General features: G+C 40.6%; 1 protein-coding gene across 1 annotated transcript in view; it reads left to right on the top strand.

The window, feature by feature from the left end:
* Cacna1e (calcium voltage-gated channel subunit alpha1 E) overlaps window positions 1-22,890 on the top strand; it is a 452,501-nt gene that overhangs the window by 401,814 nt on the left and 27,797 nt on the right. Inside the window, exons 28-36 of the mRNA XM_051186002.1 lie at window positions 4,435-4,531; window positions 8,590-8,750; window positions 9,203-9,340; window positions 10,009-10,210; window positions 11,509-11,673; window positions 12,208-12,318; window positions 16,063-16,146; window positions 16,890-17,015; window positions 20,023-20,088. Coding sequence (XP_051041959.1) covers window positions 4,435-4,531; window positions 8,590-8,750; window positions 9,203-9,340; window positions 10,009-10,210; window positions 11,509-11,673; window positions 12,208-12,318; window positions 16,063-16,146; window positions 16,890-17,015; window positions 20,023-20,088 — 1,150 coding nt within the window. The remainder of the gene's footprint in view (window positions 1-4,434; window positions 4,532-8,589; window positions 8,751-9,202; window positions 9,341-10,008; window positions 10,211-11,508; window positions 11,674-12,207; window positions 12,319-16,062; window positions 16,147-16,889; window positions 17,016-20,022; window positions 20,089-22,890) is intronic.

Genomic DNA, 22,890 nt, shown 5'->3' with positions numbered 1-22,890 from the left:
CACAGAGCAAGTTGTGTTGTCACAGAACAAAGATGGATAATAAATGGTATTATTGCCTACCAATTAATGGTCCAGGCACATTGGCAGAATAATCAAGTTCCTTCTAGCTTGGACCTCTCCTCCTGTCTTGCAGTCTTGTAAGCCTAGCTCTTCTCACAAGAGATTCCCCCATAGCTCTGCTATTGCCTCACCATCACATGGAGGAGGACAGAGCCATGATACTTAAAGATGGAAGGACTCTTAAGAACCTGGGGTCCGTGTTCTAGCCAGTTTTAATAGAAATCAGCTGGTGGAGAGCACAACCTGGATAGAAAAGGGACCCAGAGAGCAAGATGGCAGCAAAAGCCTAGTGACTGAATGTGATGGATCTGGAGGGCAATGTGACAGCTGAGAAGGGAAATTCTCCTTTTAGGCTGATGAAGCATGGGGAAACTGAGCTTTTGCTATTCTTCTGGTGAGCAAATCAGTAGAAAATAAATCGTAAAATGGGTGGCCCCACTGAGTCCCAATTAAAGTGGGACCAGTGCATCCTAACATATGAGATTATCTTAGAGTCTAGTTGAAACCCATTTAATTTCACTAATTATTTAGGTAGTGAAGAAAAAACTCATTATACATTTACGAACAAAGATTAACAGTATTATCAAGTGGTTATTTGGATGGTTTGTGAAAAGCACATGAATTGTTTGCAAAACAATGTAGCTCAAAGCACTGGAAGAGCATGCCTTTCTTAGCTTGAAGCATCATCTATGCAATCTTGGCTTTCATAACATATTTGAGGGTGGAAGTGCTTTGGCCTTGTCTGGGTATGAATTATGATATATCTTAATTTGTGATGGTGAAATTGTTGACATTTTCCCCGACTCTGTTGCTTTATTATTCAATCCTCTTATTTCAAATTACCATTTTCAGATTGGTATTGGCCCTGTCTGTGCTAGCAACACATAGGGTGCAAGCATACTCTTCCTGACAGCAATTCAAAACCATAGTTTTTGCCTTTTTTTTTTTTTTCTTCTTCTTCTTTTCTGGTGTTAAGGATTGCCCTTGGACCCTCAAATGTGCTACAAAATTGTCGCTTTTTAGTAGTTCCTCTGCAGGAATGTACCTGCTTAAAAGAGTGTAGAATAGTTAGTAGCCAATCTTCCACTTGAAGCTCCTGTCTGATTGTTATCTTGGCTCAGGTCTTGGTAGTCAGAATGAGCCAAACATCCTCAGCAGGGTAGCTGACTTATCTGTTAATATTAGAATTTACTAGTGTTCCCTCTTTTTTTTTTTTTTTTTTTTTTGACACATTGAGGTATATATACAGCAATTAGAAATTTCCTTTGTTCCACACCATATTTTACTAGGATTCTGGAGAGAAATTACTTGATGAGAACAATGCAAATTTTGTGTTTCCTTCCTATGTGGAAGGAGCAGAAATGTTGGTCCTCCTTGCAAGAGGTGGCTTCTCAGAACCAGTTCAGGTGCTATTGGCCTCTGAGGCAGAAGGCTGTGTTAAACAGAAGGTAAAAAAAGGGGGCCTGTGCCCCTAGGCTACCTGCCCATGTGCCCATCTGCTACCCTGTTCTCACATCTTAGGATATTATCAGGAAAATGCTGTCTTGGTGAATTATCAAACCTGGTAATCCTACCTCACAATAGCAAATTACCAGTATTACTTGCATTTGTGTGCTTGTTGTATTGAGGACTGTCTTCCTACAAGACTAGCTAATCTTCTAAGAGATTAGCCAGGTCATTTGTTCCAGTACCTGGAACAGGGCCTAACAAGGATTGAGGACTGTGTAGATGCTTGTTACATATGTGGAGGCATAAAAAGATATTTGGTTCACCTGTGAGTTACACCTCAAGACATTGCTGTGCTCTGACCATTTAGAAGTTACTATACTAAGGATTTCAGGTTATATATAACCCTCCAATTTAGTTCCCAGATCACTTGACTTTGGGAGGGTGGTAAGGACATTGGTGATTTTTCTTTTGAGAATTGTACAGTAAACAGTTCACAATTGGAAACTCATCTGGTTGCAAGTCTCTTCCTCATCTGAGTGAGGATTAGTGATATTCTCTGAGCTTTGGAAAGACACCAGAGTGCCCCTGTTTGAATATAGTTATATATACCTCTTCAGGTGAAGCTACCCACTGCCACTGTCACTTCAAATAACTTTTCCAAGAGTTTCTTAATCAGGGCAGATATAAAGTTACTGGAAGTGGAGTTTGTCATAAGATGCCTAAGGAAGTGAAAATGAAAGCTTACACTTAGAAAGTGTGGTTAAACTCTACCCCCTGGAATACAGTACAGGCCAGGGTACCTTTGAGTTAGAGGCAGGCCTGCTAATGTTTTCAAAGGACTTTTGCTCTGTGGGTGGTGAGGGGCTGGTAGAACACAGGGTGGGCTGTACTTCCTTTCAACCCTATGGATTTGACAAGTGCCAAGGCTGTGGGAGGGATTCCATGGTCCTCTGCTATACCCCAGCATGGCATTACCCTCTCTCCTCCCTGAAGTTTACTGACTTTCTTCTCTCTCTCCATCCCTCCTGCTTCCTGGCTGGATCCATCATAGGAACGCTTTGGGGTAACTATGTTTGTTTTGTAAGTAGAAGGTTCGGGAGACTATGTGGGAGGAGGAAGAAACTGTAATTGGAGAAGACATTAATTCAATGAGAAAGGAGTAGAGTGTTTATGTGAATGATGTGTTTCTATTGAGGGCCAAAAGCTTAAAACTGAGCAGTTTTCACACACCTTTTTGGGAAGTGACCATTCCTGTTGGTCTGGGTAGTATTTGGCCAATGTGATGTTTCTCTTAGATTAAAAAGCAAAAGAATTTATTAGATATCCTGAAGCTCTTGCATGTGAAAATCCATATTAATGTAGCATATGTGGATTACCTTTCAAAATGACAAGTCATCACCTGTGACAACCACAGAGCTTGGAATTAATACTGGTATAAAGTCAGCCTGAAGGATTAGATTCATTGACTTCATGCCTTTTGGAAAAAATAGATTATGGTTTCCATATCTAAGGCTAGGTATAGCAGGGAAAATTGCATGCAGAATCAGGTTCTCCATCTGATGTTCTGGGTCCCTTCTCCAGTGATTTTTAATATAATAGTAGTCTGGACCAGCATCAGGAATGAACCAAGCCTGTTCTCACTATTTAGAGTCTTATTTCCCAGCATGTACATTTTTTTATTTTTACTTTTGTATAAATTGTAGTTATTTGAGTTGAATGCAAAGATCTCAGGGGATGAGCAGGGAACAAAGAGAAATACAAGTTGATTTATACATTTAATTCCTAGAAATAAAAAGAGGAACACATGGTTTTCATTAAGAGAAAACATCCCTAACAGGCTGAAAAGGGAGAGTCATTACCCATAGGACCAGGATAAAGCAGGGTACGGCCCACAACTTTGCCTGCTCCAACTGAATAGTTCTCAGAAGCCTGTGATAAGTGCAGAGATTCTGAAATGGAAATGACTACAGGAAAGGCAAGCCACCCATAATTGGAGTGTGGACCAAGGCCCTGGCAAGATGCCTGTACACACATGCTTTCTCTGAAGTGGTGTCCTAGCACAGCAAGAGTGTTGGGTTCCTCCCTGGTCCTCAGTGTGTTCTTACCACACTGATGAACCATGAGAAGTACCAAACCTAGACTTCCGGATTAAGTTCCCCAATGAGACATACTCTCAACTATTCCCAAGTCAACAAATACCTTGAAAACCTGTTATGAAAATATATTAGCCTTGGCAATGTAGGATTCCACACTGGACCTCTGGTTATGGTATCTAGTTGATATTGTTTCATTTTTATTTACCATTGTGGTATTAGCATTAGACTGGCTATCAAAGATGGAACAATTATTAATATATGTTCATGGAAGCATGTGGGTGCCTGTGTACACAGATGTTCCCTCTCTTATGTTCACATCCAGGCAAACTCAATGGAAACTGAAAATTCCTTTAATAGAAATTGTATTTGTTACATTTATGGACATTTTATCAACATAACAGCATATTATTTACACTGCATAACATCAATCTTTTACATTCATGATTTTGTGGGTGACTAAGGACTACTGACTGCCCAGTCTTGCAAGAGAGTTTCTCTGTGCATAGTATTAGACTGGAGGGAAATGTGCTGAATTTGATGTAGTTTCTATTGAATGCAACTCACATTTGCACCATCTGAAGTCGTAAAACTCTAAGTTGAACTGTTGTGAGCACATGGATATGAAGATATGGGCATACACATATGGATCTGTACACTACAGAGTGATTGAGACTACTCCTGAAGCACATTTATAGATTGTCCTTGAAGGATGTTTCTGGCCTCTTGTCTTCTTCTCTGTCTTTTACTTTGTTATTTTTAATGCAGTAGTGTGGCTGCCACTTCTGTTTATCCTCTTTCCAAATGACTCCGTGGGGGCTTCTCTCTACAGAACCAACAAGGGGCGGGACATCAAGACTATCAAGTCTCTGAGGGTACTCCGAGTTCTGAGACCACTGAAAACCATCAAGCGCTTACCCAAGCTGAAGGTAACATTTTCACTGTCTGTTCCCATCCAATATTCTTCTTCCATTGTCTCCCTTTAGCCACAGCTGGCTACCCTTTGCACAATCCATTCTTAGAACTCCCCCTTTTCTTTCTTGGGGATTGAGATTCTTGACATATATTGTAGTCAAGGTCTTCCAATGCCCAAAGAAACTTGCAGGTGAGATTTTCCTTCTTCAGCTCAGACCCAGTTAGTACTATATTCCCTGGGATGGCCTGTCATTCAGGAAGAAGCCTGTATGACTTTGTCTTGGAACAACATGTGTCATTAAATTAGAAGCCACAGAATCCCTCTATATGTGTGGTGTGTGTGTGCTAAGGTAGGCTGGGTAATCTGGGATATTGTCTTAGTTAGGGTTTTTAATTGCTGTGAAGAGACATCATGGCCATAATTATTATAAATAAAATGCTTAATTGGGGTGGCTTACTTACAGTTCAGAAGTTCAGTCCATTTTCATGACAGGGAACACAGTGGAATGCAGGCAGACATGGTGTTAGAGCTGAGTGCTACATCTTGCAGGCTACAGGAAGTCAACTGACTGTCACACCTCAAAGCCACCCCCTACAGTGACATACTTCCTCCAACAAGGCTACTCATAATAGTGTCACTCCCTTTGGGGGGCATTTTTTCCAAACCACCATATTCCACTCTATGGCCCCCCAAAGGCTTATAGCCATATCACAATGTAAAACAACAACAAAATACGTTCAGCCCAACCTACCTCAAAAGTCTCCATAGACCATAAGAGTCTCAGCCTCAAACTTGTTTCAAAGTCTCTTCTGAGATGCATGACAATCACTTAACTGCAATTCTCCTATTAAAATCAGAAGGCAGATCACATAGAGAAGGGAGCATGGTGAGGAAATAATGAACCAAAACAAGACTGAAAACCAGCTGAGCGAACTTTGCATCTCCATGTCTAATGTCAAAGTGCTCTTCAGAGCTCCAGCTCTGTTTAGCTATGTTGACTGAAACAAAACTTTCTCTCTCTTGGGCTGGTTCCACTCCCTGTTAGCAGCTCTCTTTGGCAGGTATCCCATGACTCTGGCATCTCAAACATCTTGGGTTCTCCAAGGCAATCCAGGATTCAAGTTCACAGTTTCACACAATGGCCACTCTATTAGGCCTCCATTCAGGGACACCCTAACAGCAGAGGCAAATTCCATAAACTGTTTCTTCTATCCTTAATTCTAAAGCCAGAAACACATGGCCAAAGCTGCCAAATTATGTTGCTTACTGGGGCAGGAACATGCCCTCCCAACCTTGTGCAATTACATCTTCATCATCTTTCTGTCCTTCCCTGCCTAAGACGGGCTTTCCTGAGACTTGCTCTGTAGACTGGCATGGCTTCAAACTCAGAGGTCTGCCAGCCTCTTCCTTTCTAGTGCTGGAATTAAAGATGTGCCTTACCACACCCTGCTCTAAGGTTTTCTTTAGTTCCTTTTCACAGGTTGGAAACTTGGCAGGGTGGGACCTTGTCCTGAGATCACCACTCCCTATATTCCATTTCTTAATCTGTTCATCTCCTTGAACATAGAATTTAGCTCTGGTTCCTAATGCCCTTTTTTCCTCAAAGTTTATATTTTGTAATTTATACTGCTTAGCTCTCTCCTTTTCACTATAAATCTTCATTAGACTCCACTAAAAACCACACAGCAGAGTCTATACTAGGCTGTTTTGAGATCTCTTCTGCCAACGGAATGAATCCAAAACTCTTCACTTTAATCTCAGTCAGATTCTTCAGACAAGGGCAGCCACTTTCTTCACCAAAAGTATCACAAGAATGGCAACATACCAAACTACTCTGAAACTTCTTCAGTGAGCCCTGAAAGTTCAAATAACTCTTAGCACCTGTGACTTCCATGCTACTACTAGTGTGGCCCATTAATCAATGCTTAAAGCATCACAATTGCTTTCCTAATCCAAAGTACCAAAGTCCAAATTCCTCCAAACAAACACATGGTCCAGCTATCAGGCAATGCCCCAGTCCTTGGTACCAATTTCTGTCTTAGGGTTTTTATTGCTGTGAAGACATATCATGTTCACAGCAGCTCTTACAAAGAAAATATTCAAATGGGGTGGCTTGCTTACAGTTCAGAGGTTCAGGCCATTATCATCATGATGGGGAGCACAGTGGAATGCAGCAGACGTGGTGCTGGAGCTGAGTGCTACCTCTCGCAGGCTACAGGAAGTCAACTGAAAGTCATACTGAGGGAAGCTAAAGCAAGAGACCTCAAAGCCCGCCCCCACAGTGACACACTTCCTCCAACAAGGCCACCTCCTAATAGTGCCACTCCCTATGGGGGTAATTTTCTTTCAAAACATTCTACCTATTTTCTTCAGTGATAATTTTAGAAAAGTATCATCTTGCCCAAATAGTTCATATTTTTGAGGTACAAATAGGTAACTTAAAGACACGTAGTCTATTTATGGCAGAAGCAGAAGTAAAATGGGGAAGTGTGTTACCCTGGGTAAGCCCTTCCATAGTCTGGATGAAAATTAGTATTTTGTCTATACAATCCCCTTACCCTCTTGTCTAGTACCCTTCCTACCTCTCAGGGCTTGATGACCATCCAAGCTTGGCACCCTAATTGAGCTCACCCCTCTCCTCTTTCCTCTCCATATATTGTGGTTAATAGAATCTGAAGTTCTATGGGAGAAGAGCCCCTCCCCTTCCTGAGTTCTCAAGGACCATTATCTTCCAGTATAAGCTACACAGCCAGTAGAGAAAGTCTTGCCACCAGCACCCAACTCCATCCTTCTAGGATACACCAGAATGCTTCCTGAGATGCAGATTTCACTGCCCAATTGCAACATCCCAGAACCTAGCACAGGGCTTCTCAAAGAGTGGCCATAGGCCACCCATACCTGAATCATTGAAAATCTTCCTAAAATAAATACATTTTCCATATCAGCACAACAGGGCCTTGGAGAAGAGCCTGAATTGTGGCTGCTGCTGCTGCTCCTTCTTCATCTTCCTTCCTTCCTTCCTTCCTTCCTTCCTTCCTTCCTTCCTTCTCCATTCTTCCTTCCTCCTTCTTTTCAACCATGGCTTCTAAACCTGGTGAGCAGGTGACTCTGAAACAATAGTGTAGGAACTGGTCATCATGGAAAAGAACCTGCATGAGTGCCAAGTCTAACTCAAGCATTTTGGGGGCATGTGACCCAGAGCAGATTATTTATTCTCAGAATTTCTTTCACCCAGAAAATGGAAATCTGTGTAACATACAGTTGTAGCAAACAAGAAAGCTGATGTGAGTGGTCCCTAGCAAAAAAAAAAAAAAAAAAAAACAACAACAACAACAACAACAAAAACAACAACAACAAAAAAAAAAAAAAACACCAGTTTCTCTAGTGTGTCTGGGCCTGCTCTCCCATGCCTGCTATAAAAGGTAAAGCTGTGAGCTAGTTTCGGCTATTTGTACCAACTCCTATCCTTTCTCAGGTTCTCCTAATTGATAATGTGTGTCACCTGTCCCAACCACAACCCTCCTGGTCTCAGACTGTATCTGAATTTATCCTATGATCTTCATACAAAAAGCAGAACAGAGTATTGAGGGGAGTGGAGAGAAGGAGAAAAGAAGGGGAGGGGGTGGGTATTTTCTGAAGGGTCTCAGACTAGCTGTGACATGGTTTTGTCTTAGATTCAGCACACATTATGGAAGTAAATCTGTGAATATCAGGTTTAAGGTCAGGAATAAGTTGTTCAGTGGGTAGAATGATCTACGTGACCTTCAAGATCCAGCTTTAAATTTCTTGGTTTCACACTATCTACTGAAACACCACAATGCCCTCCAATTACTTTTATCATCTTGTTTAATTAAACTTCATGTTTTATATTTACTTTAAGATTCAGAGAAGATGTCTGTTTCCCAGACCAGGCCCTTGTCACCATGACAAGCTAGGAAGCCAGATTCTAATCCCATGGGCATCACTGGTTGGTGGGTGAGAGCTCCTGGGACAGTGTCTCAGCCTGTTGGCTGGTGGCATGGCCCTACCACAGCTCTGGGCATAGGAGTGTTTTGTTGATGCTGTCTACAGGCCGTGTTTGACTGTGTAGTGACCTCCTTGAAGAATGTCTTCAACATACTCATTGTCTACAAGCTCTTCATGTTCATCTTTGCCGTCATCGCCGTTCAGCTATTCAAGGGAAAGTTCTTTTATTGTACCGACAGTTCGAAGGACACAGAGAAGGAGTGCATGTAAGTGCTGCTACCATACCCCTTTCACTGTTTACAAAGGGTGTCCTGGCAAATCCCTCTCCACCTACTACATTTTACTAGGTCTCCTTTCTCTCTTAACTTCATTCTCCTTTCCATAGAAGTATAAACCAGGAAGAATTATAAATGAAATAGACATCTGTTGAACTCATTTTTTAAATATCAGCTATACTAAGAGACACTTTGCCTGAACCCTTAAGTATTAAGTCTTTCTAATGACCTATGGAGAGAGGTTTTACTTACGTTTTATAAGTATAAAAGATGATAATCAATACATGGTTATCAGTGTTTATCCTACATCCTTTGAACACCATTTTTACTCCATATTAGTACTTGCCCTTAATAAAACTTGTCCGTCCTTTTCTCAGATAGTCATTGTTACTATTCCACACAGTGTACTCAGATGCTCTATTTCATTTCTATTTTGGATTCAGAGGCAACTATGTAGATCATGAGAAAAACAAGATGGAGGTAAAGGGCCGGGAATGGAAGCGTCATGAATTCCACTACGACAACATCATCTGGGCCCTACTGACCCTCTTCACTGTCTCCACAGGGGAAGGGTGGCCTCAGTAAGTGACAGGGTAGCTTAATATGTGTCTTGCAGGCTATGTTGGGACTGTGTCGGTGCCTTGAAAAGCTAATTCAAGATGAACATGTTTAACCCTTTGTTACTGTACCAGGCAAATTAAGTGGTTGTGGGAGGATGAGAAAGGCAGAAAAGAGGAAATATAAAAATCCTTCAGACAGAGATGGATGGGGGTAGACAAACAGAACAAATGAGTTTTCACAATTTTTTACCACTCACAAGAATACCTGGGGATGTTTTAAACAGATCTATCCTTAAAGTTGGCTCTGCACCTGAGATCCTAAAGGAGGAGGGATCTTGCAGCCCCTAGAGTTGCTAACTAAGACCAGACTTTATGCTGCCAGTAGCAGAAGGCTAATTTTTTTTCAAAGACTTAACAATGAGTAAGACACCACTAGTTGGCAGCAGAAAATCAAATGATACTAGAAGTCCCTTGGTATGGAACATGACAACCTAAACTATAAGAGGATATCATCCTGTTGTTTAGGCTAGAAAGGGCACTATTTCCTTACCAGTCTGGTTATGGTCACCCAAAATCAGTGAAGGAATGGAAAAAGTCAGGGAAGACATAGCAAGAATGACAAAAGATAGGACATCTAAAAAGCCAGGCCTGTCACCCACCGTCTATACCCTTTCTTTTGGTCCTTACAGGGTCCTGCAGCATTCTGTAGATGTGACAGAGGAAGACAGAGGCCCAAGCCGCAGCAACCGCATGGAGATGTCCATCTTTTATGTGGTCTACTTTGTGGTGTTCCCTTTCTTCTTCGTCAATATCTTCGTGGCTCTCATCATCATCACCTTCCAGGAGCAAGGGGATAAGATGATGGAGGAGTGTAGCCTAGAAAAGAATGAGGTAGCAATGGGTAGACTGAAGTAAGGGATAGCAATGGGAGCTTCAGAAAATAATTGGGACACCATGCATAGAGAAAAAGACCACATTTTCCAAACTTTACTGTGGCATTAGAGTAAGAAGAGGGGAAAAGCCTTGTGGGAGGCACAGAGGCATATGCAGTCTTGGATCTGGGACTTGCACTTTTTCTGCAAGTATGAGCATCCAAGTTTGAATCCCCAGTGTCCACGTAAAAAGCTGGGTATGCTACTGGTGAGATAGCTCAGTGACTACAAGTGTTGCCAAGCCTCGTGACCTGAGTTCAGCTTCCAGGAGCAACATGATGGAAAGTACCAACTCCCACAAGTTGTCCTCTGACCTTTATATGTGCACTACGATGCGCAAGCATGTGTGCACATACACACAGCATTTTTTAAAAAGCTGGGCATGGCTGCATGTGCCTGTAACCCCAATAGCAGGACACATAGGGCTGACCAGGTAGCTTAAACTTAATGGTTAGCTTCTGGTTTGATGAGAAGTCCTGGTTCAAGGCAATAATGCAATAGGAGAAGATGCCCCATGTCCTTTTCTGACTGCCCCATGTGTGTGCATGGGCATGCTCACCTGCACAATCACATGCACATAGCCCCATGTCCTTTTCTGACTGCCCCATGTGTGTGCATAGGCATGCTCACCTGCACAATCACATGCACATACATCACACACAGACTTAAGAAAAGATAAGCATGCAATTTGAAAAAGACATGTGCCACAGTTACAACGTTAAGATGTTTGCTTACTCTCGTAGCCTCTGTGTTTCTAGCCCATACATAGGTTTCAAAGATTGCAGGGTTTTATGGTTTACTTTGTTGTTGTTTAACAATTGAGCTGAACTAGAAATAGTCATAGATTATGTGAGGAATGCATAGGTATATGCAGTTTGAACATCTCCAATATAAAAATCCATGTTTAAAATTCCAAACCATTTCAAATTATATGAAGTAGAAAATTTCATACCATGAAACTTTGTTTCATGCACAAAATTAATATTACATAAATTACCTTTAGGCTATATGGATAAGGCACATATGAAATATTAATGAATTTTGAGCTTATGCTTAGCTGAGCATCCTGCCTTCAAATATCTCATTACATTTATGTAAACATTAAAACCTCAGAAACAAATCTGATATCCCAAATTACTCTGGTCCCACATATGTCAGATAAGGGATTCTGATAAGCCATCTTAACAGAGTCTATGCAAGGTTTATGGGGAGGGTCTGGGGGTGTTGAACTGATTCTAATAACTTGACTTTCCGCAGCGGGCATGCATTGACTTCGCCATTAGTGCAAAACCCCTCACCCGCTACATGCCACAGAACAGGCACACCTTCCAGTACCGAGTGTGGCACTTTGTGGTATCTCCATCCTTTGAGTATACCATCATGGCCATGATCGCCTTGAACACTGTTGTGCTGATGATGAAGGTGAGTGTGTGTGTGTGTGTGTGTGTGTGTGTGTGTGTGGTCACTCCACCTTACTAGCCTGCCACCTTTATCTGCTCTCCCACCATCATTGATTTTTTTTACCTAGTTCAACAGCCCAGTCCCTGGATTTTGGGGTAGGGATGGGTTCATTGAATGAAATTCACAGTAACAGAGTAGCAGTAAGGGGCTTTCAGGAACAAAAGTGTCAATAGGGTCCACCTTTGACCAGGATGGAAAATGTCCTTCAGAGATCATGGAATCTAAAGGAGTGCTACAGTTAATGAAAGCCTGATTTTATTTAATGCTAAGTGCAAAAACACCTAACTCTGGAAAGTACTTCTGTCATAGCCTTTAGTCTGGGCATGAAGGTGGCTTTGCTATTGAGCTGTTTTGAGTGGGACATAGGTATGTGTTTCACTACGAATGCATTAGGGCAAGGTGAACGATGACTAGACCTGGCATGTGTATCTCACCATATACACATGCCTTAAGGCTCTGACTCTATTGTTCTGTTTTTGTTCTCCTTCCTGGCAGTACTATTCTGCTCCTTGCACCTATGAACTTGCACTAAAGTACCTGAACATTGCCTTCACCATGGTGTTTTCCCTGGAATGTGTCCTAAAGGTCATCGCTTTTGGCTTCCTGGTATGTCTGTTCTAGCATTAGGCTTGTCTTCCTTTGGGGTACATGGAGGTTACTGCTGTTCAGGAATAGTTTACCATCTTGTTCCTTTAATAGTGAGCTCAGTTTACTCAATAAACAGGCTGCCATGTGAGTAGAGTAGGAGAAAAGACAAAGGGAGCCCCTTCCTCATCTCCATACCCTCCTGACCATCTACTCTGGTCTTACTGAATTCTGTCAACAGTACAGTGGGCATCATTGGATTTTACTAGAACTACAATTGTTATATAAAGAAAGAATACACAAATTAGGTTAATAAACCTTGAGTGATTATTTCCTGGTAACATATATATGAAATTTTATAATTTAAATGATAAAATATCTTTCATAGCCTCAAACACAACAAATTGATTTTTAGCTATTAGCCTTCTGAAGGCATGAAGAGTAACTCCTGAAAATTAAAGTAAATGTTTATTATTTACATTGTCCACTTACCTTTAGGGAGTGTGGGGGGGTGGGGGCAGGGAACATTCTGAAATTGAATTTGAGAGGGATTAGAATGAATTTTTCCAGCATGAGCTCTCTTTTTACTTGGCAAATTCTTGTATCTGTTCTCAAAAATGTGAACAAAACCTGGCCTTTGCATCTATGTCCTTTAAACAAAATCAGTCCCTCCCTTTCCTCCTGTTTGCTTCAGGGTCTGCTGTGAGTTCAGTAGGGTGCAGATAAGCCCACTTGGCAGCTGTTTCACACTTACATAGGGGGTGAGCTACCCTTTCAAGTATAAGTGTTTACCAGACATGACTGCTTCCTAGCAAGAAGGGAAAACTTTGCTGCAAATCAAGATAAGTGTTTCTGGTAGTAGCTGTAACAGTGGCTCTGGGCTGCGCTTGATAATTGTCAGTGTTGATTGTGGAGGTTGATTTCAGTCTCCTTCTTCTTTATACAACCACTAATTTGATTATTTGGGGTGGAGAGTTGAAAGGAACCCATTGCAGTGGCTGCATTGTGGAATTCTTGTGTTTAGAGACTCAAGGAAATAAATAGGTAAAAAGAAACTTCTATCAAACAAAGCTGCCTATATGAAACAGTCTAGACCAAGTAGGGCGAAGTGAGAGGGGGAAAGCCAGCAGCACCACAGGGAAAGCTTCTCTATGAGTCTTGGTGTTGACATCGTCTGTAACTTAAGCCTCAATTATGTCTCTAATTACGGTGAATGCTGAATATATACTTACAGGCTTTAACTAGAGGACTCGGCCTCAAGCCCTGCCTCCTTCCCACCCTCATCCCTGTGTTTCATTCAAGGCTAGAGTAATTCACACCAGAAAAGGCACTCCATGTAAATCTGACTGTTTGGTCAGATCTCCTCATGAACTCTGACACAGGCATAGTAGATATTGCCATTGTCATCACGGTGACTGTCTTTAAATGAGAAAGTTGAAATTCATAAAATGTGGGCCTTTTTAAAGGTTATACAATAAAGTATAGAATTAGAAAATGGGTAGGAATAAAAATGGGTAGGAAAGAAAGGGGAAAATAAGCAACATTTATTGTTCTACCCAGTAAATATCCATCCAGTGCTTTACACATTCATTTTCTCTATGTAACAACTGTATAAGATAGGCTTACTTATTTTCCTTATAGATGAACTAAAGCTCAGGAAAAATAAAAATAAATACTTTATTCAAAGTTAGTGAAAGGCAGATCCAGGAGTCAGATCCTGGTCTGTCTGACCCCAGAGTTCACAATAATCTACTAGTTTATTCAGTAGCCAGGGCACATTCAAAAATCCCCAGTAGATACCTGAAAATGGGGATACTCTGATGTCTGCATATATGCTCTCATATATTGCTAAGTGATGGGATTATTTCTGAGAAACACATTATACTCTGATAAAAACATCTTAAGAGAGAATTGGTTTATCCTGGCTCACAGTTAAAGGTATCATCCATTGTGTATGGAAAGTCAACATGTCAGGAGCTTGAAGCCAATGATCACATTACATCCACAATCAGGAAGCAGATCCCATTATTTATTTATAAAGTAGCAGGATCCCAGAGCGGGGGGTGGGGGGGGAGTCTTCCCACTTAATAACACAGCCAAAATAATCCCTCAAGCATTCTCAGAAGCCCACCACCTAGGTGATTCTAGATTCTGTCAAGCTAACACTAGCATCATAAATCACAATGTTGTTAAGTGATCTTGTCATTTTGTAACTACCACAGTATGTATTTATAAACTATAATAGTTGTATATTACTATGAGACCTCCATTGTATATGTGGTGTGTCATGTGTTTTGTCCTATTAAGTTGAAAATAATCACTTAGAGAAAGCACTTAGTATCTTCTCTTTGGCATTCTATCATTTTTTTTATAGAATGTACCATTCTATATTGTAAGGCATCCTTAATTGTAACTCAAGGTTTCTAACCCTCTGAAACCCAGATCTATGAATTAGGAAGTTAACTTTGGGATGGGGAATAGGGGCACCTTGAAAACTGGGGACTTTAGGGACCCCTCTTGTCTCCCTCATTGATGAAAGTGCCTCACTGGAAAGTAAACTTGTTTACAAATTGGGCAAACCTGCTTTTCTTTATACTTTAGGAGGGTACATGTGGCTTTGGAATCAGAGCTCCCTAAACCTTAGTTTTTTTCATACAGAAAACAAGGATAACAATAGCTGTCTTAGAGTCTTAAATATGTGATCATTGAGCATAACCTCTCTCTCTCTGCACAATCCTTTATCTGTGGTGTATCTTCACTCTTCTGGCCAATCCCTCTATCTAGTACTATATAAAATGGGACATTTGGTACTAGCTAACTTTCAGACTCACAAGGGGAATAACTGAATTGAAAGAATGTCAAGGGTCTGAAATAGATGCTAAAGACAAAGTAATGGTAATTATGAAGGTAGGAAGGGGGCTCCTAAACTAGTACTCCAAAAACTTTTATGGTGCTTGATCCCCAGGGGCAAGCGGAGCAAGCCAAGTAGCCAATTTGGAGATGTGGGTGTCCTTTCTTTAAGAATGTAGTCCAAGTTCTGTGCTGAGATAAGATTGACACATCATGCATTGTGAAGCAAGTGCCATTTGGTGGAGTTTCTGGGTCTTTTATATCTCCCACATATAGTATTCAATCAATTTCCTAATTTCATGACTACTTCCCTGCTTTTTAAAAAAACTTAATTACACCTCCTCACAAGGTGTAACAGCAGAAGAGCAGTGGGGTGGGATGGAAGATGGAGTCTATTCATCCTACTGTCAATCAGTTGACAGTTGTTCTGAAAAGACTCGGTGGAGATTTGGGGCATGTCTGTAACCTTTAGTCCCATAGAGCCTCTTGTAGCAATAAAATTAGTTCATAAGTTTAAAGTTGTGTGATGCTTAAGGTTCAATGGGTGTGAACTTATCCCAAATTCCCCGAGGTATATACATTATAAATGTAAAGCTTTTTAATTATTGATCAAACTCAGTAGTATGGTTGAAAAATAAATGTTTTATAAAATATTTCTTGTGGGATTTTTAGTGACAGTTTCAAAAACATGGTCTTCAAATAGTTGTAGAACTGTTTTTAAAATGAGGATTTCCCAAATTAGTAAAGGAGAAACAGAATTCTGCATTAGAAACAGGAAACTGAGCCCAAAGTTAGAATGAACTTATGCATGAATTGACAAGTTTTAATTCCAAGTGACGTTATGTAATAAAAGATGTCTTTTTTTTTTTCCTTTTTCCATTTTCTAATGTTCACGTGACTAAATTCACTTGGCAGAACTATTTCCGAGATACCTGGAACATCTTTGACTTCATCACAGTGATTGGCAGTATCACAGAAATTATCCTGACAGACAGCAAGGTGAATGGTTCACAAGCTCCCCATATTTAAGTTGGATTCTGGAGTAGCATTAAAAAAGAATCTTCTCCACATAACAGTTCATTTATAACTCACCTGGTCGAACATGTGTCCTTTTTGTGTTGGGAATCTATTTCCTCCTTCCTGAGCATTAGCCAAAGAATGGCAAATTTGGGGGTGGTAGGTCTCATGGAAGGCTTAGTTACATTTGCCTGATTCAAATAGCAGGCATCTAATGCAGTAAGTGGAGTAGAGGCTGTTAGAAGAAAATAGTATTCAGTGTTTGGCTAAATTCCACAAGGAGAAATACAGTTGTCTTTAACCTCAAAGTTGTTAGACATGAAATGTTTCTCTAAATTAGTTCATCATAAAGAATCTTGTGGTGAACTTTCTTGTAATTACTGGATACCAGAATGCCATTGTGTGCTAGGGGATTACTAGCCCTGCTCCTTTAGCATCTAAGTGCAGAGTTTTAGTGCATTTGGTAGCAACTAGGGAAGCCAATGTTCTTCCCTTGTGTGCTGGGGTACTCCCAGTACCCATCTACCTATCAACAGAGGGGCTGGGCTGGGAGGCTCAGAGAGACTCATGGGGTGACCCTCAACTGGAGTTGGGTTAACCACGAAAGACAGAGACTGCCGTCTATTTTGTGATCTGAATAAGAAATAAATGTGAAAATACCAGTGCTTAGATCTTTCCAAATGAGCATATTGTCACTAATTACATGTTTCCTTTTGGTCCACCAGCTGGTGAACACCAGTGGCTTCAACATGAGCTTTCTGAAGCTCTTCCGAGCTGCGCGCCTCATAAAGCTCCTGCGGCAGGGCTACACCATCCGAATTTTACTGTGGACCTTTGTGCAGTCCTTTAAGGTAAGAGGCTCCCTGAGGGTGGAACCCCACCAGAAAACATGATAGCTGCATGCTCCTCCCTAGTCCCTTACTCTATTGGAAGGAGAAACTTAGAAACTTGAAGTTCACTGTAACTATAAATACAGTTGTTCCTATATAGCATAGGCTGGTTGAATAGTGTTCAATTCATATTTACATTATAGAATCTTATTCTAAAAAGTAGTATGTCACTTTGACTTTGTAACTTGAGCTTTTTCTTTTAGCACTGAGACAAGGACATGCTTTACAAAATGTGTGCTATCCTTGGACATTCTAGATTGCCCTGAGTAATCCTGTCCATACATAGACTCAACCTGTGTGACTCAAACCAGCATAACTACCCAATCTTGGACTCCAACCTCTAGAATTACGAGCCAAAACAAGCCTTCCTTTGTTTCATACAAGATTTTAATCAGTAAAGATATGCCATCAAAACTTTGTCTCAGGCCTTATCCAGAATAGATAATCAAAGTATACTTTAATGTATGAAGACATGGGTGCACATTTTCACTCTCTAATATTAATAAAAATAAAAGTATAAAATTTTAGTATGATGGGAACATTAGTTTTATGTGTTTTAAAATATTTATTTGTTGGTTTTATTGGGGGTGTGGACACTCTCACTATGTTCTGTTTTGGGTCTAGAACTTGCTATGCAACTCAGCTGGTTTCAAACATGTTCTTGAATTAAGTTAGCCTTCCATTGTCAAATATCTTCAGTGTTTTCAGGGACTTGTCTAAAGACATCTCACATCACTTGTCAGTGTTTTAATTTCATGGAGAAGTTTTTCAGAGAACTTTTTCAACTTGTACTTCATAAAAAGATGATCCATGTGCAATCTACCTGCCATCACCTGAACTACTGAATGTATGTTATGCGATTGACACACACACATCCTATAGAAATTAGAAATGTTTGGTCAAATTATTACAACAAACATTCTCAAGGGATTAGATATTAGGGTAGTTAGTTAAAAGTTGGCACCTGATAACTGTTCAATGGTAGTAATAATAAAGATAGGTGTTCAAGCTTATTTAAATTTCTTTGAGCACTATTTGGGGTATTTCTTTTCTTGTAAACAAAGTTTTTCAATTAATATATTAAAAATAAATTTGAGTGACTCAGAGATGACAAACCATAAATTCACCAAATTGTCTTCCTTCTTTTAACTATTTATATGTTTAATTAGAGTGCAGGGCAGTAAAATCATGGTATGTCATCACTTAGAAAGGGAGTTTGTTCCATATCTTCCTTCTTGATTTACTTACTGGAGTTGAGATGTTTTTAAGGATGTTCAGGCTCCAAGGTACAACCTTGGCCTTTCTACCCCACCAAGAGCCAATTGTTTGCCAGGAATATTCCCACAGAGACCTCGCCTTGGTGAACTCTAGTTTTCAAGACTTAGATGGCAGAGGAGAAATATTTAAAACCTTCAGAATTTGCCTTCTGAGTCTCAGGTGAGTTCACATTTAGAATTAGAAAGACAAGCTGCTTTTAAAACTGTTATTGTTTTTTTTAAGAGAACTGCCCATCAAACTTGAGTTGTTAGTGAGTCTAAGAAATATGTGTCACCCTGTCATGTTTTTCACATTCACTGAGTCTCTGTGACACTATGTCTTATTGAAGTTAAAAGAAGTGAAAGGAAGGGGTGTCAAAAACTGATGGCCAAATAGTTGGTGTATTCAGTGAGTACCACAGAGATGGGAAGACAAGAGAATCTGAATCCCAGTGGTACTGTATTATGGACTGATGTTTCCTCTTCTGGAAAAGCAAATTGATTAATGACAATTAAAAAAACATTAAAAACCGGTAAGCAAATACAAAGCTGAGAGATGCCCAGTGTAAATACTCTGTTATTGCCTTTACCAACTCTGATACAACCCTGGAGTTATCCAGCTCTGTCTCATGCCCCAATTCAGAATTTTACCCTTCCATTCTCTTATTTTATGTTATGATGTATGTTGTAGCAAACAAGGAGAATATGGGCTAGGAGGAGGCCCTGGGTTTAAAAGCATTTATTTCTCTTGAAGAGGACCCAGGTTTTATTCCTAGCCACCACATGGGATGGTTCACAACTACCTTAATACCCATTACAGGGGATCCAACATCCTTTGGCTTTCACAGGCACATACCTGCACACATATGGCACACATAAATATACACAAATAAATAAAAGTAACAGATAAACATTCTTTTAAAAGAAGGAAGAACAGATGAATATTTGGTTTTTTCTCTAAGGCTGAGAGTAGGAAGATGATCTGGGACTGGAGGCTTTGGGTGGAGAAGGTAGAACAAGGCCAAGCCGAATGGGTAGAAGAGGGCAGCCCTCCAGGTCAGGCCCTCTTCTTTTCCTTAGATTATGGAACTCAGCAGTCTATGGCAGAGAGGCTTCCCCATCAGCTTTCAGTTGCATTTGACTTTATCCTTTATGCAAGTTGTAAATAGTCCCTCTCGGGGCTCATCATTTTGTTAGCTCTGTTGATAAGCTCTGCCCTGATCCAGCCGTCTGAAAGCCTTTGGCTGGTCTCCTGGGACTTGTGGTGTGTACACTCATGACAAGATAGCACTAGCTGCCTAGGAGCTTACTGAATGGTAAGAAAAGGGAATTTCATGCCAGTTCTGGGATTACCACACAAGTATATTGGCCCATACTATTCCCAACTGTCCTGTGTCTCTCCCTACCCTAGAAGATCAAGGGCAAGTCTTTGCCTTCTACTCCCATATTGAAATACTGTAATTCTAAAGTGGCAGTAAGCATACACAATATGGATTTTTATTTTTTTGTCACATGGCTTCATTACAGTGTCATAATGACTCTTAGCAGACTTTGGGAGAATTTATTTGAAATACAATATAGTATTGAAAGGAACACTAGAAAAGAAAGACTACTCCAAACAGAACAGCCTCGGGACAAGAGTTCCTGCCCTTCTAGTGACTGCAGGAGCAGTGGTCTTCTGGATTAATTAGTATCTCTTGATTCCTTTGTAGGCTCTTCCCTATGTCTGCCTTCTGATTGCCATGCTTTTCTTCATCTATGCCATTATTGGGATGCAGGTGAGTGAGTACACCAGTGGCCTTATGGGACAACAACTACCTAGATTGTGTCTGGCAGGATTATGAATGAATGTCCTTGGGATTTTCACATGGGCCATGGTTTCCTAGGGATTCAGGATGGTCTGCTCTGGGGGGCTTCATATGAGGTTTTCCAATCATGCTGTTGATTTAGGAGTAGCTGGGCTTCTGTGGCTACAATAGAACTAAGGCAAAATGACACCATTGTTTTCCAAGAGAGGGATTTCCCCATTGCAAATAAGTAAGGCTTAATTATTTCTCGGGATCTTTGTTACTTGACTTAAAAGGCAGCTAGATGCCTGCCCCTCTTGTAAGCAATAGCACCAAATGCATCTATGTTAAGTTTTAACTGTCACATATCTATGCATTAAGACCTACCACTGCCCATCCTAGAGAGCTCCAAGAGCTACACTCCAACCAATTCCTACGGTATAGGGCCATGTAACTTGCTGGGCAATTCCTTGGGCTACCCATATCCTCTCCATTTTCAGAACCTGATAACAGGTCTGGTTCCCACCTGGATATTTGTGCAGATAGCTAGATGTCCACTAAACCCCAAGAAGCCAAATGCTCTTTCTGAGGATATGAGTCATTTGAGATGTATGAACTGCTTCTAGAAATAATGGGCATGCACCAATAGAGTTTCTGTTTGTCTAAGGCAGGCTTCTTTCTGACTTAAAGTCTGCAATGACTAATCACTCCAACCCCAAGAACATCGGCTGATAGTTTCCTGAAGCCAGGCAGCCTGCATGCCTTCTCAGTGGTCTCTGCCACCTGGAGCCACTGCCTCAGTTTCCAAACTTCCTGATCAACAGCCTTTCCTAGATCTCCTCCTTTTGCTCCTCTCTCCTGCCTTCTTGTCCTCCATCTTCCTCTAACTCTGTCACCAGGGAGTATTGTTCTCCAAAACCACAGTTAGATGTCCAGCCTCAAAATGTGTAAGGCCTGCTTGAGAGGCTGTGGTTTTCCTCCTCCAGGGATCTTTCAGAAGAGATGTAAAATGATGTTGGTAGCATTAGAAACAGAATTACCACAGAGGTTTACTGCTCATTTGGTAACTTCAAGACCCTAACAACTGCCTCCAAACTTTGTTCTAGAATTTATGTATTGTCAAATTGAAAGTGGGAAAGTGGGTTTAATTAAATTGTGTGTGCCTAAATTTCTGAACGACAAAATAGCTGATTCCTTCATCTTTTAGCAAAATGATTCCTTCATCTTCTAGCAAAATGATAACATTTTCCAAATCTACTGATAAGACCTATAATGATAATGCTATTTACCATTTATTTCAATTATTTGGTATGCCAGATGTGGTGCTTAATGTATGAGTTATGCAAATATACACATACAGACATAGAAAAAAGGGCAAAGTATATGATTAGTATAATAGGGAGTGATTGAGTTTCATTGTCTCCACTGATGTTTAGCAGGATTTAGGAGACTTTAAGCTTGTTCATATTCTCAGATAATTAGTTAAATAGTTGATATTGAAACCCAGCTTTACTACCATACAGCCCATGTTCTTAACTCTGTGCCTTCTTCATCCCATCAGAAGACCAAATGAAAGTATTTCTTTAACTCTTCAGTGGGAGATGGGAAGTGTTCAGTTATAAATTGTGATATCCTCAATAACTCTAATGTTACCATGTTTAGCCTCCTGTCTAAAATTTTACAGGACTATTTCCACAGAGACATGAATGCTATTACCACTGTGACTTGCTTTAGCTGCCTGTTTCTTAGCCTGGTTCAGAGACCCAATGCTATGACCAAAGCATCCACCCACCAGAATGTGTTACTAGAGAGACCAGATCCAACGTTGCCATCACAAAACAGAGCCCTACACAAACAGAAAGGCAAATGAGCAGGGAAAAGGGTAGGGGCAAGGTTATGGATAGATATAAATAGCAACAAGATTTGTCTAGAAGACAAGTCATTATTCTCCACTTTCAAAGCCTTCTCTGATGAAGACATCTTTGCAGAACAAAGAAATAACTTGTCACTGATGGGAAGGAGTTTATGGCCACAGGTTGTTAGAAGTATTGCTATAGCCTCCACTCTGTAGCTGTCTAGCAGTATGAAATCGACTACGTTACTGAATTCCACTGTGCCTTAATTCCTTTACTCAGTAGAAAAGTGAGCTAAACACAAGCAGAGTCTTCTAGTGCTTTAATTCCAAGTGAAAATGGATGTAAGCCTGCACTGTCCCACATCTTTCAGAATCGACCCTTCTTTCTCTTTCATCATCTTTAATATAGGAGATGTAGGTGATAATAGGCTAGGAGGGTGTAAAAAAAAAAAAAAAGAAACAGTGCAAAAGTTTTAAGCTGCACTACTACCATAATAAATATTCAGGGCTTGAAAATTGTCTGAGAATATTCAGAGAAGCTGTACTTTGACAATTACTATATACAAAATCACAGTGCATTCTCCAAATGCTTCATGGAGTAGCTGAGAAAAGTCATAGCCAGGACAGTTAATGATGCTTCCATGAGAGTCACAGGGTGAAAAAGTCCTGTGAACTATGCAGATGTGATAGACTGGGCATAAATTATGGATTCCTAGCTAAGGGAATGAAAAGAGGAAATTTAAACAGGCTGTGGATATACATACAACATAAGGTATGCAGGACAAAGGAGAGCTGGTGGCTTCATTGGGATTTTTAGTCACGTGTCTCTGAGGAGCCCCCTCTATTTCTTATCTGCTCTTTCTATTCTTCCCCTGCTGCCTGGCTTGCCACCTCCGTTCTGCCTGAAGACAAGTAGTATTTGGGTTTTGAAAAAACAG

This window comes from Phodopus roborovskii, unplaced genomic scaffold (genome assembly GCF_943737965.1).
Source record: "Phodopus roborovskii unplaced genomic scaffold, PHOROB, whole genome shotgun sequence".
Lineage (NCBI taxonomy): Eukaryota > Metazoa > Chordata > Mammalia > Rodentia > Cricetidae > Phodopus > Phodopus roborovskii.
This window is presented reverse-complemented; position numbering and strand designations above follow the sequence as displayed.